General features: G+C 40.6%; 1 protein-coding gene and 1 non-coding gene across 2 annotated transcripts in view; one reads left to right on the forward strand and one right to left on the reverse strand.

The window, feature by feature from the left end:
• The window catches only part of LOC122551779 (contactin-associated protein-like 5), an 879926-nt gene that overhangs the window by 457136 nt on the left and 404887 nt on the right, over positions 1-17903 (forward strand). The window contains exon 11 of the mRNA XM_043694242.1: positions 15287-15393. Within this exon, the coding sequence (XP_043550177.1) occupies positions 15287-15393 (107 nt within the window). The remainder of the gene's footprint in view (positions 1-15286; positions 15394-17903) is intronic.
• Positions 81-199, reverse strand: LOC122552066. Its single transcript, XR_006312287.1, has one exon. It is a non-coding gene; the product is annotated as a 5S ribosomal RNA (ribosomal RNA).

Below are 17903 nucleotides of genomic sequence, written 5' to 3' on the forward strand. Positions count from 1 at the left end.
GCAGAAATAACCTGCCGCTCCATTGCCTGGCACAAGACAAGTGCAGAGGGGTGACTTGAGCAGCCACTGCTGGCGGAAAAAGCCTACTGCACCTGGTATTCCCAGGCGGTCTCCCATCCAAGTACTAACCAGGCCTGAGTCTGCTTAGCTTCCGAGATCAGACGAGATCTGGCGTTTTCAGACTAGTATGGCCGTAGGCGCTGGCCCCTGCCTTTTCTCCCTACTTCACGGCGTGCTGGCCAGCCACATTTTCTTTCTTGCTCTTTCTCTTTATCCCCTTTGGCTTTTTTTTCTCTTTTCTCTTTGCTCTTCCTCCTCCGTGCGTGCTTCCCTCCCTCCGTCCCTCCAGCTGCCTTTCAGCCAGCCCTTGGCCGCCAGGCTCCTGTAGTCTCCCACATCCCCACACAGGCCAACTGCAAGCCCTCCCCCTGCTTCATAGGGCCGCCGCCTGCATTCTCTCATCCTTCCACACTCCTCCACCCCTCCATTTCGGAATGCCAGGCACTGACCAGTGGGGTACCGCACCGTTCAGTACTGGGACCGCAGCTTTTTACAATCTATCTTCAGGATATACAAGATGGTATTCGCAATAACATTCGCAAATTTCATCAGCTGGGTGGCAGGGTGAAATGTGATGAGGATGTTAGGAGATTACAGGGTGACCTGGACAAGTTAGGTGAGTGCTCAGATGCATGGCAGATGCACTTTCACGTGGATAAATGGATCCTTATCCACTTTGGTGGCAAGAACAGGAAGGCAGATTACCACCTAAGTGGAATCAATTTAGGTAAAGGGGCAGTACAGAGAGATCTGGGGGTTCTTGTACACCACTCAATGAAGGTAAGCATGCAGGTACAGCAGGTAGTGAAGAAGGCTAATAGCATGCTGGCCTTCATAACAAGAGGGATTGAGTATAGAAGCAAAGAGGTCCTTCTGCAGCTGTACAGGGCCCTGGTGAGACCACACCTGGAGTACTGTGTGCAGTTCTGGTCTCCAAATTTGAGGAGAGACATTCTGGCTATTGAGGGAATGCAGCGTAGGTTCACGAGGTGAATTCCTGGAATGGCGGGATTACCTTACACTGAAAGACTGGAGCGACTGGGCTTGTGTACCCTTGAGTTTAGAAGACTGAGAGGGGATCTGGTTGAGACATATAAGATGATCAAAGGATTGGACACTCTGGCGGCAGGCAACATGTTTCCGCTGCGGGGTGAGTGCTGAACCAGAGGACACAGCTTAAAAATACGGGGTAAACCATTTAGGACAGAGATGAGGAGAAACTTCTTCACCCAGAGAGTGGTAGCTGTGTGGAATGCTCTGCCCCAGAGGGCAGTGGAGGCCCAGTCTCTGGATTCATTTAAGAAAGAGTTGGATAGAGCTCTCAAGGATTGTGGAATCAAGGGTTATGGAGATAAGGCAGTAACGGGATACTGATTAAGGATGATCAGCCATGATCATATTGAATGGTGGTGCAGGCTCGAAGGGCAGAATGGCCTACTCTTGCACCTATTATCTATTGTCTATTGTCTTATCAGACTTATGAGTGGATCTCTCATATATCGGAGTTGATATTTCTTTGCAACTTCCTTGTAGCTGTAGCACAGTATTCTACATTCTGTTCTATTATCCTGATTTAATTATGTAAGCTATGATTGCCTATATTGCAAGCAAAACAACACTTTTCACAGTATCTTGGTACATTTGACAATTATAAATTAAATCAAATCAGTACTGGTGCCAGTGCCCCTCAAACTGAAAATTTTCCCATTTGTCACTACTTTTAAGGTATATATTTATCTATTTGACTTTATTTATCATATACCTGCTTGCCCATGGCCCAGGTAGTAGTCCAAGAATTATTACATTAGAGGTGCTGCTTTCTAACTCCTACCTATTCAAATTCTTTCAGGTGAACTTCTTTCAAGTCTTATCAAAGTCTTTGGTACCAATATGGTGTATGAAAACTGTATCCCTTGCCTTCCACTCTGAGTTTTCTCCAGTCATTGAGTCATAGAGGTATACAGCACAGAAACAGACCCTTCGGTTCAACTCATCCATGCCGACCAGATATCTCAAAAAAATCTAGTCCCACCTGCCAGCACCCGGCCCATATCCCTCCAAGCCCTTCCTATTCATATACCCATCCAGATGCCTTTTAAATGTTGCAATTGTACTAGCCTCCATCACTTCTTTTGGCAGCTCATTCCGAAAAAGTTGCTCCTTAGGTCTCTTTTATATCTTTCCCCTCTCACCCTAAACCTATGACCTCTAGTTCTGGACTCACCCACTCCAGGGAAAAGACTTTGTCTATTTATCATATCCATGCCCCTCATAATTTTGTAAACCTCTATGAGGTCACTCCTAAGTCTCCTATGCTTCCGGGAAAACAGTCCCAGCCTATTCAACCTGTCCCTGTAGTTCAAATCCTCCAACCCTGGCAACATCATTGTAAATCTTTTCTGCACATTCAAGTTTCACAACATCCTTCGATAGGAAGGAAACCAGAATTGCACGCATTATTCCAAAAGCGTCCTAACCAATGTCCTGTACAGCCGCATTATGACCTCCCAATTCTTGTACTCTGACCAATAAAAGAAAGCATACCAAATGCCTTCTTCACTATTCTATCCACTTTCAATGAGTTATGAACCTGCACTCCAAGGTCTTTCCCATTAAGTGAATAAGTCCTGCTAAGATTTGCTTTCCCATTTCTCAGCCCATTGGCCCATCTGATGAAGATCCCTTTGTAATCTGAGGTAACCTTCTTCGCTGTCCACGACATCTCTAATTTTGGTGTTGTCTACAAACTTACTAACTGTATCTCTTGTGCTCGCATCCAAATCATTTATACAATTGACGAAAAGTAGTAGACCCAGCACCGATCCTTGTGGCACCCTTCTGGTTACAGGCCTCCAGTCTGAAAAATAACCCTACACCACCACCCTTTGTCTTCTATCTTTAAGCCAGTTCTGTATCCAAATTCTGTTCTCCCTGTATTCCATGAGATCTAACCTTGCTAACCAGTCTCCCATGGGGAACCTTGTCGAACACCTTACTGAAGTCCATATAGATCACATCGACTGCTCTGCCCTCATCAATCCTCTTTGTTACTTCTTCAAAAAACTCAATCAAGTTTGTGAGACATTATTTCCTAGGCACAAAGCCATGTTGACTATCCCTAATCAATCCTTACATTTCAAAATGCATGTACATCCTGTACCTCACCTGTGACTGTCGATGATACAACTATCTCAGCAAGGGGTCCCGTAATCACTTCCCAAGCTTCCCACATAATTTTAAGGTACATCTGATCAGGTCCTGGGGATTTATCCACTTTTATGTGTTTCAAGACATCCAGCACTTCCTCCACTGTAATATGGACATTTTTCAAGATGTCACCATCTATTTCCCTACATTCCATATCTTCCATGTCCTTTTCCGCAGTAAACACTGATGCAAAATACTCGTTTAGTATCTCCTGTGGCTCCACACAAAGGCCACCTTGCTGATCTTTTGAGGGGCCCTATTCTCTCCCTAGTTACCCTTTTGTCCTTAATGTATTTTAAATCTGGCATCAACTAGGCAACAGACCTTTCAACACAAACACACATGGCTGCAGAGAACAGCCTAACTATATTGTTCCCTATCGCTATTTTCTAACCTGACTTGCATGACTCTCTCTCTGCCATGGTGGCCGTAGTTAGTTTCCTCATCGTCCTTGCGATCTCCACAATAATCCCCAGCTTGCAAAAATCTTATTACTGTTAGATTGTTACGCAGGCTGAGGCTCCTCAAAAGATAACCCCTGGTCTCGGTACCAGCTTTTTTTTACAGACACCGCCTTTTTTGCCTTGATTGTAGACTATATTTGAACGATCTAATCTGAGAGTTGTGACTGCTTCCTGGAACAAAGTGTCCAGGTAACTTCCCAGATGTGGTGTCATGTTTGCAGCTCAGACTCCGGCTCCTCAACTTTGATTCAAACCTCCTCCAGCTGTTAAAAACATTGACTGAATCACTTACTTCTGTTCCTATATATTATGGTTTGACTACAGATGTGCTTGGCAAAAGTGAGGACTGCAGATGCTGGAGATCAGAGTCAAGATGAGAGTGGTGCTGGAAAAGCACAACAGGTCAGGCAGATTCTGAGGAGCAGAAAATTGACATTTCGGGCAAAAGCCCTTCATCATCAGACGTGCTTGCCTTTGATCACTATGGTATTCAGCATGCCTACATGCTGCAGCAGCAACATGTTTCATTAATTTGGATCCCTAGTTTTTGCCCTTTATTGTAATTGTTTTTAAAGGAAAAAAATAACATTGTTGTCAATCTTACACTTCAGCATTTTTATAAAAAGAGAGGTGAAAAATAATAGTGAATTAAACACAAACTCCTTGCCTTATTTGGAGGTGTAGTGGAAAGCAAAGAAGGTTACCTCAGAGTACAATGGGATTTTGATCTGATGGGCTGATGGGCCAAAGTGTGGTAGATAGGGCTTAATTTAGATAAATATGAGATGCTACATTTTGGTAGGGCAAATAGGGTCAGGACTTATAAACTTGATGGTAAGGTCCTGGGAATGTTGCCAACCAAAGAGATCTTGGAGTACAGGTTCATTGTTCCTTGAAAGTAGAGGCACGGGTAGTCAGGTTAGTAAAGAAGCCATTTAGTATGCTTACCTTTATTGGTCAGTGCTTTGAGTATAGGAGATAGGATTTGAATGTATTCAGTTCTGGTCTCCTTGCTATAGTAAAGATGCCATTAAATATGAAAAGGTTCAGACAAGATTTACAAGAATGTTACTGGTGTTGGAGGGTTTGAGTTATAGGGAGAGGTTGAATGGGCTGGGGCTATTTTCCATGGAACATGGGAGTCTGAGAGGTGACCTTATGGAGGTTTATAAAATCATGAGGGGCATAGATAGGATAAATAGCCAACTTCATTTCCCCAGGGTAGGGGTGTCCAAAACTAGAGGGCATAAGTTTAAGGTGAGAGACGAAAGCTTTAAAAGGGACCTACGGAACAACTTTGTCACATAGGGTGGTGTGTATGAATTGAACTGCCAGAGGAAGTAGTGGAGGTGGGGAAATTTAGAACATTTAAAAGGCTTCTGGCAGGGTATATGAATAGGAAGGGTTTAGAGGGATATAGGCCAGGTGCTGGGAAAATAAGACAAGCTGAATTGAGGTAACCTGGTGAGCATGGACAAGTTGGACCATGCTGTACAGCTCTATGACTCTTTATGCTATTTACCTTACTCTTACTTTAAACAATGGAAATATTCACCAATTCGACTGAAACAACAGCTGCTTTCAAAGCATTTATGCACAGTGTGGTTTGTCACATCACTCTACCTTTGGTCTCACTGTAAGTAAGCCTCTCCATCTGTGCCTTTTATCCTCTCCTGCTCAACTCTCACTCTGGAGATTTTACTTTCTGCAGTAAACTTTAATTAAAGCTCTTTTTATTCCCTCTGCACTGAATTCTGACCAGCTGTGTTGGTGGGATTTTAAACCATGTCACGAGATCATAAGCCTGGGATTATGAATTACTGATTCCATGACATTGCTACTGTGCCACTGAGTCCAGAATATTATTTGACATGGAGCTTTCATAACAGTAGTATTCTATTGTCAGGTCCTCTGGCACATTGTTAGTATCTCTCCCTCTGGACAATTAAGCTCAGGTTTGTGTCACACCGTGATTTGTGGACCATGAATTGTGAGTCATCACATAACAAACAAGTTGATTATCTTTGTTAAGTCCCACCAGTGTATCGATGGCAGGTGGTACACGTAAGAGATATTTCTGTCAGCCAGAACTGAATGGTAGCTGCAAACTAATATCCACCCTGTATTAAAAGATTTTACACACAGATTCCTGCCAAAAGTACATGTCATCCTCATTATGAGGGACCAGCAGACATGCTAATATCAGCTCTATCCAGTTCCCTAGTCAAGTTTGTAACATGAAATTATATTTCAGATTAGTTATCACAGTGGGTGGTACCATTTTAACATGGACAGCATTGTAGCTGAGCATGATGTCGGCCTCAGCTAATTTCAGCACATCCCCACTTTGCAATAGGAATAGTGAGTAGTAAAGAAAGATATTGACCTTAACCCAGTTTTGTGTGGTCAGTCTTTTGGACATTAACACCAATTATTGTTGTTGCCTTCCTTTGAGATCAGATAATGGTTACTACAACCAAGATCAGATCTGGGATCTTCCTTCAACAACAAAATAAAACAAAGAACTGTGGATGTTGTAAATTTCAAACAAAAACAGAAATTGTTGGAGAAGCTTAGCGGGTCTGGCAATATCTGTGGAGAGAAATCAAATCAATGTTTCTGGCCATGTGATCCTTCTTCAGGGTTCTGAAGACCTACAGAGTTTCTACAACAATGTCTGTTTTTGTCTGGAATCTTCCTTGTTTGTATCGTTAATTACCTCAATGTGTAGTGCATTGCACACATACTATCAAAAAAACCAAAAAATTTGATTTGTTATAAGCTCTCATTTCAATCATCTATTACATATACTCAAATGTAAGAACATCCAGGTACAATGACAATGAATTAATTAAGTCTATATCATACAACAAATATGTAACCATTATCTGATCTCAAAGGAAGGCAACAACAATAATTGGTGTTAATGTCCAAAAAACTGACAACACAAAACTGGGTTAAGGTCAATATCTTTCTTTACTACTCACTATTCCTATTGCAAAGTGGGGATGTGCTGAAATTAGCTGAGGCCAACATCATGCTCAGCTACAATGCTGTCCATGTTAAAATGCTACTACCCACTGTGAAAACTAATCTGAAATATAATTTCAAGGAACATATCAAGACCTTCTGCCATCTGACTATAATGAGTGATGTATATTCAGGCAAACTTTAGATTAAAGATGTTTACATGCCTTCTAATGGTATTAGGATCATAGAGTCATAGAGATGTACAGCACAGAAACAGACCCTTCGGTCCAACTCGTGTATATATATTTTTAGTTCTTTAAATTTAAAAAAAATGTTTGAGTTACCAATCATCTCCAGGCGGTTGGTATACTTTGTAAGTATTGATAAAGACTACCTTTCTAGTAACAATTATGCAGGGCTGAATGGTCTCATCTGTGCAATGCATTTTTTTTGTAATTCAGTGACATTCAATATGAGTTTACATTGAGAAGATAAGATGATAAGAACACCTTATTATGTCATGGTTCAATTATGAGAACTTGTAACTTGTTTTTGAAATTCTTTCATGGGATGTGGCTAGTTCAGCATTCACAGACCTTAAGAAAGTTGTCTTTTTGAACCAATGCAGTCTAAGGTAGGTAAGTCCATCCATGATGTTGTTAGGAAGGGATTTTGATCCAGTGACAATAAAGGAATAGAGATGTTGTCCCAAGTTATGATAGTTTCTGTCTTGCATGGGAACTTGCAGACTCAGGTCTTTCTACGCAATCAGAATATTAAATACGTGACATACAGAATTATGTGAGAAAACTTGTGAAATGAAACATATGTTTTGAGACACAAGGATTTTCTCCATCGGAAAGGGAAGAATGAAAAAGAAACTAAGCTCACACAAATGAGGCAAAGCATTAGGAGAAGGATAAGAGAAATCAGATATTGTTCTTCTGTGAATAGAAAGGATTTGTTGGAGGATTATGAGAAGAAAGTTAATCATGAGGCAGATCCCAAGTGATTATTAATACCTAAGTTGAAGAAAATGAAGAAACCCCAGGTTCAAATGTAATTTTAATCAAAATGATTTTAAAAAAAAAATGTATTAAAGAGCATTCTTTTTTCTGTTTTAACAATGATTCTGAGCTGAACACTAACTCTGCCTGGTAATTCAGCTAGTTGTACCGAAGGCAGAGGGAATTAGTGGCTGAATGAGTGCAGTTTCAAGAAAATACATGCAATCCAATAGATGACGTGCATGCTCCTAAAAGAAAGACATGCTTTGAAGCTGTTCACCTTGCACCCATCAGGAGCAATGCAAGAATGCCAAAATTCAAACATGATGTGGAGGAGCCAGTGTTGGACTGGGGTGGACAAAGTTAAAAACCACACAACACAAGGTTATAGTCCAACAGGTTTATTTGGAAGAACTGCTCCTTCATCAGGTATCTGCTTGATGAAGGAGCAGCGTTCTGAAAGCTAGTGCTTCCACATAAACCTGTTGGACTTTAACCTGGTGTGTGATTTTTCAACATTCAAACAATCACAATTTCTACTGCAGGAGAAAGAGACACTGATTCATTGGCAAGTTGACTCTGATTGTGAAGAAGTGGTTTATAAAGTGTACAGTTCCTAGATTTTATTAATAATGGCATAGAGGAGGGAAGTAATGCTCAACAAATATAAAACATCAGTTGGTCTCTCAGCTGTAGTATAGTGCACAGTTCTGGGAATGCACTTTACAAAAGATATGAATACACAAATGTTTTCAAGACAGATTCCACAGGATGGGAAAACTTTTTTTTTAGAATAGAATCACGATAGTACAGAAGCAGGCCATTTGGCCCATTGTGTTCACACTGACCCTCCGAGAGCATCCCACCCAGATCCACCCCCCTTACCCTCTCCATGTAACCCTACATTTCCAAAGGCTAACCCACCTAGCCTGCATATCCCTGGACAGGATGGGCAGTTTAATATGGCTAATCCACATAACCTGTACATCTTTGGACTGTGGGATGAAACCAGAGCACCCGGAGGAAACTCATGCAGGCACGGGGACAACGTTGAAACTCCACACAGATAGTTGCCCAAGGATGGAATCAAACCCAGTTCCCTTTATAAAGATACACTGGAGAATTTTTCCTTCAAGAGGAGAAGGTTAATTGATTAGACATTTCCAAAATCATCAGGGTTTGAGGCACAATAGAAAGAATAAAAAATAAAGGAGTGAAAATATGTCTGTTTTTTACACATCGAGTGTTTGGGATCTGGAATATACTCCCTAGAGGTGTGGCTGGGTCAGGTTCAACTGAGGCATTAAAGCAGCCATTAGATGGCACTAGGCCATGACACATTCTTGGAGCTAGTGCAGAAACAATAGGGTGAATGGCCTTTTTTTGTAATCTTGTAATTTTGTGATTGATCCACCCTGGCAGCAATAACTCTGCTCCTAAGTAAGTTAAAAGGGCAGATGGCCCTACATATTCCTTTTGATTACATAGACCAGACGCCTAAATGTCAATGAATTGTTTCACAAGCTTGACCGATTGTTTTAAATTTGTTATCAAGCTGTTACTGTGACTCATTTACTCTTGTTAGAAAATGCCTACCTTCATAAAGCAGGGGTTTTATTCTTCAAAAAAAATATAGAGTCATCATAGCGTAATAGAAATGTACAGCATGGCAACAGAGCCATCGGTCCGACTTGTCCATGCTGACCAGATATCCTAAATTAATCTAGTCCCATTTGCCATCATTTGGCCCACATCCCTCTCAACACTTCTGATTCACTTACTCATCCAGATGCCTTTTAAATGTTGCAATTGTACCAGCTTCCACCACTTCCTCTGGCAGCTCATTCCACACACACACCACCACCTGCGTGAAAAAGTTGCCCCTTAGGTCCCTTTTAAATCTTTCCACCTCACCGTAAACGTATGCCCTCTGGTTCTGGTCTCTCTCACTCCAGGGAAAAGACCTTGTCTATTTACCCTGCCCATGTCCCTTACGATTTTATAAACCTCAATAAGGTCATCCCTCAGCCTCTGACACTCCAGGAGAAACAGCCTGTTCAAGTCTACCGCATGCTGTGAATTTCCTGCTAGTTTGCGGTGTCTGTCGTTCCCCTTTGCTTTCTTCATGGCAGTTCCTCAGTCAATCTGAGTCTATTTTCAACAATCAGTACCTTTTCCTCATGTAGTATAATTTGGTGTTCTTGCATTTGTCCCGATGTGCATAATGAAAATCAAAAGCAACATGTCTCTTTGTGGCAGTATTCACATTTTTACTTCTGACATAAAATCACTTGACTTGTGAGATCGCATGTGATAGTTAAGAATATTAATAGACCTCATTATTACTGAATTTTAAAATGCTTATCCTCATTTTCAAATCCCTGCATGACTTCATCACTTCCTGATCTGTCTAATCTTCTTTAGCTCCATTATCCTCGGGGATATTTTCATTTTAATTCTGGCCTCTCTTGAGTTTCCCTGATTTTAATTGCTACACTGTTTGGTGGCCTTGCCTTCAGGTACATAATCCCTAAGCTCTAGAAATTCCTCCTTCACTTTTCTGCCTAACTAGCTTGCGTGCTTGCTTCTTTGGATACTGTACAAAACCTGTCCCTTCGTTTATCTGTGCTCACTATGATATCCTTGGTAAAGTTAAATTAATACAGAGGACAAAATGAGCCTGCAGATGCATAAAACTATATATACTGATATCATCTGAACACAAAATCAATGAAAATAATAATGGCAAAACTGATGTTGATGTGATTTCTCTTCCCAACATATTTTTTCAATGAGTATGAATGAAAATCAATTGATTAGCCTACATTATACTATAAAGCAGCTCCCAAAAAATATGTGGTGTTGCGTGAATTCCTGTGAAGGTGCCAGAGAAATTAGCCCAATAAAGCAGAGATCACAAAACACAGATTGAAGTGAAATTAACAAACAGTTTACTAACATAGCGATATCGCGGAAGAGAAATTGACTGAGCTGAAACAGCACAGACAGTCTGTCCAGGTAACCGAAACTCTCTTCCCCGGGCTGAGAATCAAGTTGGTTTTATAGAAATCTTGTACAATGATGATAATTAAAAATAGGGAAAGTACATCGTATTTGATAATTAAGTCATCCAGTTATGATGGTGATAATCACAAAGTTGTTATCAGAAGAATGTCCTGATTGTAGATACAATGTCGCATCTTGGCAGCATCAATCAGTTTTTAATGGGATCAGGAGATTCCATCTCTCTTTGAGGGTAGGTGAGATTGTCCCTTTTAAAGCAGTCAGGTGTTTCCACTGTTTCTCTCCTGTGAGCGAGGTATTCTGGTGCCTGTCCATCTGATCTGTGCTTTGTATGGCTTTGGTATCACTGGGGTACAAGACTGCCCTTAGGGCTTTGGGACAGCTCTGTTGATCAGGTCCAGGAAGCTTATTGTTAGTTTGTCTTGGGAAGTGTATTCTCTGGTCTGTGAGTGACTATGGTCATGACTGGTTTCTCTTGTCAGCTTGTTTGGTCAATGCTGAGATATTCTGGGTGTTTCTTGTATGGTTTGGACAGGCTTGATTTCTGTGTTCTGTGTGGCCATGCTGTGGGTAGGCAGGGTGGCAGATCTTTTCTCACAATACGTATGTAATGCGAGTGTCTCACTGGATCCAAAATAATGCATTATACTACATTGATAACCCCTTATGTGCTGGGTGTCATGTTTTGGGTTATAATGTGCCTATAAAGCATCCTAGGGAATTTTAATGCATTAAAGGCACTCTATGAATGCAAGCTGTTGTTGCTAACAGTTAACAGACTTGATCCCAGTATATTTCCTTATTCCTCATTCTTGAAGAAGGGCTCATGCCCGAAACATCGATTCTCCTGCTCCTTGGATGCTGCCCTGCGCATTTCCAGCAACACATTTTCAGCTCTGATCTCCAGCATCTGCAGCCCTCACTTTCTCCTATTTCCTTATTGACGCCATTTCTAAATAATTTAAAGTAAAGAATAAAGTCCAATGTTGGAAATCTGAAACAGAAACAGAAATTGCAGGAACATCTCAGCAAGTCTGGTAGCCTCTGTGGACAGACATCAGAGTTAATGTTTTGGGTCCAGTGACCTTTCTTCTAAACGTTCTGTTCTGAAGAAAGGTCACTGGTCCCAAAACATTAACTCTGATGTCTCCCCACAGATGCTACCAGACTTGCTGAGATTTCCCAGCAATTTCTGTTTCTGTTTCAAAATAAAGACAGGACATTTAAAAACATAAAACAAGACGAAAATTACTCAACTGCAGACGTTATACAGGTTTCCCCTTTAAAAGTGGAAAATCAGTCCTATAAATAACTTGGGCAAGGAAAGAATCTTGAGACACTGATGGAAAAATGTTGACAAGCTAGAAGTGCAGTTAAAATGCAGCTTGGGGAAAGGTTTAAGAAAAATAAATTAATCTTAAGATTAAATTTTCAATGTAGTCTTTTGGAAGTTAATAAATATGCAGTTCAGATATATTAAGGTGGGTCCATATTTTGTTACTCAGTAATTATGCAATCACAGGGAGCTAGACCAGAAATAAAAGACTAGGTGCTTTGCTTGTCACCCTTTCTTGTGTAAAATAAAATTCTGAATAAGCACCATCTGCTGGATACTTGAGTTATTACAAATCCTACGTTTTTAAATTTATGGACGAATGGTAAAGCCCTTAAAAATTGCAGACACACCATATGCCAGAATTTAATGAGCACAGATATGTCAGTAGATTATCAAGTTAGATGACGTTACAGACTTAAGGGGTCAGACAGTGAGGGGTTTGAAAACTTAAAGTAAAACAATGCATTGCTGGACTGGGAGGCAATGTAGTTCAGAAGGGTTACACCTAAAACGTTGACTTCTGCACCTCCTGATGCTGCCTGGCTTGCTGTGTTCATCCAGCCTCCTGCCTGGCTACTTTGGATTCCAGCATCTGCAGTTTTTCTGTCTCTAACTAAAGTAAGTGAGCAGGCATGTTACTGAGGAAGGATAGGATCTGCTGCAAGTTTGGAAAGTGGGCCGCTGTGCTTTGGATAAGCGGAAGTCTGCAAGGTTGGAAGATGGGAGGCCATCCAGGAATGTGTTATTGATTGTTTATCAGTAACAACTCCATGGATGGGGTTCTTAGTAACAATTGAGCTGTGACAGGGACCACGTCTGTCGATGTCATGAAATTGAATGTAACTAGTCTAGAGATGGTGTGGGTATCTGATCAAAGGCTCTGCAGTGGGGTTAAATCACTGGTGTCAGTCCCCTTGACCCTCAAGCAGAGGCCTGTAAGAGGGATGGAGTCAGTGACCAGACAACAGAGTTTCCAGCCCTCCTTGAATGCACACATCTATTCGCCAGCTTAGTGAGAGTGACTTAGCCTATTTCCGCTGTAATCTATCAAGAGATTTCCAGCAATAGCTTCTCTTCTGCGTCCTCTGGAGTGCTTGAGGATCAGAGCCAAAAAAAAGTGCTCATTAAATTCAATACAATGTTTTACATAAACTAGCACCTCTTGGAATGCAGCAACACTAACAAGTGAAAAGATCTGTCAAGTACAATGCAATGAAAGCTGCTTGACATGTATATAATGGTATTTCATGAACAATTACACACAACTAATCATAAGTTGACAAACAGATTTTATTAGCAAGAGCCATTTCTCTGATAATTAGGCATCTATTCTTTAATTCTGAATCAAAGCACGTAATTCGTAAACGCTTCATTGCTCTGGACAAATAAGACACATGCCAACATAATTTACCAAACAGACAGTGAAACTGAAGGCCTATTTGCATATTTAGTTCGAACAAAGTGTCAGAGTAAAACATTACCTTATCTTTCACTTTCAGGTGCTGGGCAGCTCACTGTGAGTTTGTAGCACTGTCTGTTTAACAACAAGTTTCATGGTTCATTTCTTTTATTTCAAAACCTGGGAATGGTCAGACTTGATAAAAAAAAAGGAAGTCATATCATAATAGTTGGTGAAATTTGAATTCAGTTCATAAAAATCTGTAACATAAAGCTCATCTCAGTAATAGTGATCATGAAGCTATCAGTGATTGTTGTCAAAACCCATCTGCCTCATAGGTATGCCTTAGGGGAAAGAAATCTGCCATTTCCGTCTGGTCTGGCCTATAAATGACTCCAGACCCACAGCAACATGGTTGACTTTTCCTGTTCTATGCAATTAATCTGGATAAGTACAAGGTATTGCAGTTTAGTAAAACAAACAAGGGCAAGATTTATACAATTAAAATTAGGGCCTTGGATAACATTGTAGAATTGAGACATCTCGGGATTCAGAAACACATTGCTTTGAAATTTGCATCATATATAGATAGGATGGTTATTTAGCATGCTTGCCTTCATTGCTCAGACCTTTGAGTATATGACTGGGGACATTATGTTCAGGTTGTACAGGACATCGATGAGGCTTCTTCTGGAGTTCTCTGTCCAGTTTTGGTCGCCCTGTTGTAGGAAGGATAGTGTTAAGCTGGAGAGGGTTCAGAAGAGATTTACCAAGATGTTGCCCGCAATGCAGGGTTTGAGTTATGGGAATAGTCTGGATAGGCTGGGACTTTTTTCACTGGAGCATAAGAGGTTGAGGGGTAATCTTATAGAAGTTTATAAAATCATGAGGGGTATAGATAAGGTAAATGGTAGGTATCTTTTCCCTAGAATGAGGGATTTCAAAACTAGTGGGAATATTTTTAAGGTGAGAGGAGAAAGATTTAAAAAAGATACAAGGGGCAACCTTTTTACATGGTTTGTGTGTGGAATGAATTGCCAGCGGAAGTGGTGGATGTGAGTACAGTTACAACATTTAAAAGACATTTGGATGAGTACATGAATAGGAAATGTTTGGAGGGACATGGAACAAGCATAGACATGTGAGTTTAGTTTGGGATTATGGTCAGCATGGACTGGTTGGACTGAAGGTCCTGTATCTGTGCTATATGACTCTACGACACTGCTATAAATGGCCTAGCAAGCTCCTTGGTTTAAAAGTAATTACAGATGGGCAGTAATTTCTGGCCTTGCCAGAGACACCCACATCCCATGATAGAATAAGTACAAAAGAATGGGTGCTGAAAGAGATCAATGTATAAAAATAAATTAGACTTTTGCTGCTTCGATAATCACATGCTGCTTTCTTCATGGCAACTGACCATCCCTATCTGAACAACAATTTAAAATTGACCCTTCTTTTCCCATTATTTGAAACCAATCTGAGCACTAGTTTGCATTCTCGCGGGTGAGTTCTGTTTATATTCGATTGTGTTGGGATACCGCCCAAATTTATTGGTGTCCGTGTCATCAGCTGCCAAGGTCCTAAGCTCTGAAACTTCCTCCTAAAAGCTCTCTCTGTCTCTTCCTTCTTTGTGAGTTGTTCTTTTAAACCAAACTTTTTGTCATTACTCTTAATGTCTCTTTAGCGTTTCAAACTAAAGTCCAATAAATCTCCTGTGGCACCTTGGGAACTGTTTGCTGTGTTAAAGTGCAATACTAAGAGAAGTTGTTGTTATTCAAGTATATCTACTGAGTCAACTTTCTTTTCTGTGCACTAGATGTTTGCCAAATTACTGTGAGCATGGCGGAGAATGCTCACAGTCCTGGAGTACCTTTTACTGTGACTGTACAGGAACAGACTATAAAGGAGCTACCTGCCACAATTGTGAGTAGAGACATGTGAACCTTTTCTTGTTTGTAAATAATTCATTTTTAACAGGCCGCTGCCAAACCAAGACAGCCTACTCTTGGCAATTGATTTTAAAGTTATAGTTCTATTTGTTTGTTTGAAGAAACACGTTTGGTTGTTGCAGTGTTCAGCATACCAATGTGTAACTTTCTATAACTGTAAGGAGGTATGAGTGAGACAGGCTGCTTATCTCATTAAGTCTATAATTAACTCCATTATGAACCCTTCATGGCCTATTAACTCCTCTGAGGAAAAGTTCTGTTTAAGTATTCCTTGATGGTTGAACAAAATCAAACACACCTTCAAGAATATTCTTCCATCTCCACATCTCCATTACTGAGCATTGGCAGACAGCTGTCTGCTGGGGACACTGTCCCTCTTTCATTCCTGTGAATACATAAATAAAACTATGATGGGTTTTCGGGTATCTTTTTCTAGGCCAGAAATCACTGATTCCGTGCCAAATTAATTTTTTTGTGAGGGAGTTAAAGAATAGAAATTCCTCTCCCACATCCAGTACATCTAGTTTTATTTTCTTGAGGTTGATCATTTTAACTGTGTGCCCTCTAATCTAGTCACAGTTTGATTCACTTGTTTCATGCAACCATTTATGATAATAGTGTTTTTTTTTCTTGTGTGAAAGTATGAAATTCTCTCATCAGTCACAGACTATTTGCTTCTGACCTCCATCAGTAACTTCAATTTATCAGTTACTACATGTCGGCAAATGTAAATTTGTGCACTTTGGCAGGTAGAGTAGAGAGGCCATATATTATTTAAATAGAGAGAGGTTGCAAGTCAGAGGGATCTGGGTCTCCAGATACATGACTCACAAAAGGTTATGAATCAGATACAGCAAGAGATTAGGGGCGCAAATGGGATGTTCCTGTTGCAAGGGGAATGGAACTTTTTATTAGCTGGCACCTATGGGACCAGGTGGAGTGCACCAGTTGATCAAATAATCTGGATAATCGAGAAATATGCTTAACCCCAGTAAATCTTGACCAAGTGAAACTTCGAGACATTAGCATCCCTCAAAGAATCTTATAAAAACATCAATATAGCTCCTAAAATCAATGGAAAACCACACAGTGAGTAATGGAAACATAATGCAGGGGATATACGCATCACTGTCATACTTTATTCACAGCTTTATTGAAATACTTGGACATCACGTTAGATTGAGGTATTTGAGGAATAGAATATTTGCTGGTTTATGAAGTATGTTGGTTGATAAGATGCCAGTTAAAACAGAGTTTGCTGTATTAGAAACAAGGAAGTTTTGCTTAAGTTTTACAGGGCATTGGTGAGGCCACATCTGGATTCCTGTGACCAGTTTTTGGTGCTCTTACTTAAGAAAATTTATCTTTGGATTAGAAGTAGTTGGGAGAAGGTTCAGATAACCTTAGAAAGAAAGGCTGGGTGGGTTGGCTCTTGACAGATTAGAGTTTAGAAAAATGAGAGGTGATCATATTGAAACATTCAAGACCTTGTTGAAATGAATGTTGAACGATTGTTTCCCTTTGTGGGCGATATTAGAACGAGCAGACAATATTTCAAAATAAGGAGTCTTTCATTTAAGATGGGATGAGAAGGAAACACTTTCTCACATAATGTGGTCAATTACTTGAGGCTGCAATTAAATCAGACCTCATCAAATGTTAGAAATACTGAAGGAGCTAAATACTGAAGAGCTTCTGCTCCTAATTTGTATCTTATTGTATATGTAGATTCATATGGATTTCAAGAACAGTCAACTATTTTGCCCTTGATTTTCCCCACCTCCAATTCCTCCCTTCCCCTACCATTGCCATATGTGCCCCTTCCCTTACCTTGCAAGCACTCACCTCTCTTTCCCCAACTTGTAACTTTTAGAACATAGAACATAGAACATAGAACAGTACAGCATAGAACAGGCCCTTCAGCCCACGATGTTATGCCGACCACTGATCCTCATATATGCACCCTCAAATTTCTGTGACCATATGCATGTCCAGGAGTCTCTTAAATGTCCCCAATGACCTTGCTTCCACAACTGCTGCTGGCAACTTTCACAACTCTCTGTGCAAAGAACCCGCCTCTGACATCCCCTCTATACTTTCCTCCAACCAACTTAAAACTATGACCCCTCGTGTTAACCATTTCTGCCCTGGGAAATAATCTCTGGCTATCAACTCTGTCTATGCCTCTCATTATCTTGTATACTTCAGTTAGGTCCCCTCTCCTCCTCCTTTTCTCCAATGAAAAAAGTCCGAGCTCAGTCAACCTCTCTTCATAAGATAAGCCCTCCAGTCCAGGCAGCATCCTGGTAAACCTCCTCTGAACCCTCTCCAAAGCATCCACATCTTTCCTATAATAGGGTTACCAGATCTGGATGCAGTATTCCAAGTGTGGTCTAACCAAAGTTTTATAGAGCTGCAACAAAATCTCACGACTCTTAAACTTAATGCTCCACTTAATGAAAGTCAAAACACCATATGCTTTCT

This window comes from Chiloscyllium plagiosum, chromosome 7 (genome assembly GCF_004010195.1).
Source record: "Chiloscyllium plagiosum isolate BGI_BamShark_2017 chromosome 7, ASM401019v2, whole genome shotgun sequence".
NCBI classification, from domain to species: domain Eukaryota; kingdom Metazoa; phylum Chordata; class Chondrichthyes; order Orectolobiformes; family Hemiscylliidae; genus Chiloscyllium; species Chiloscyllium plagiosum.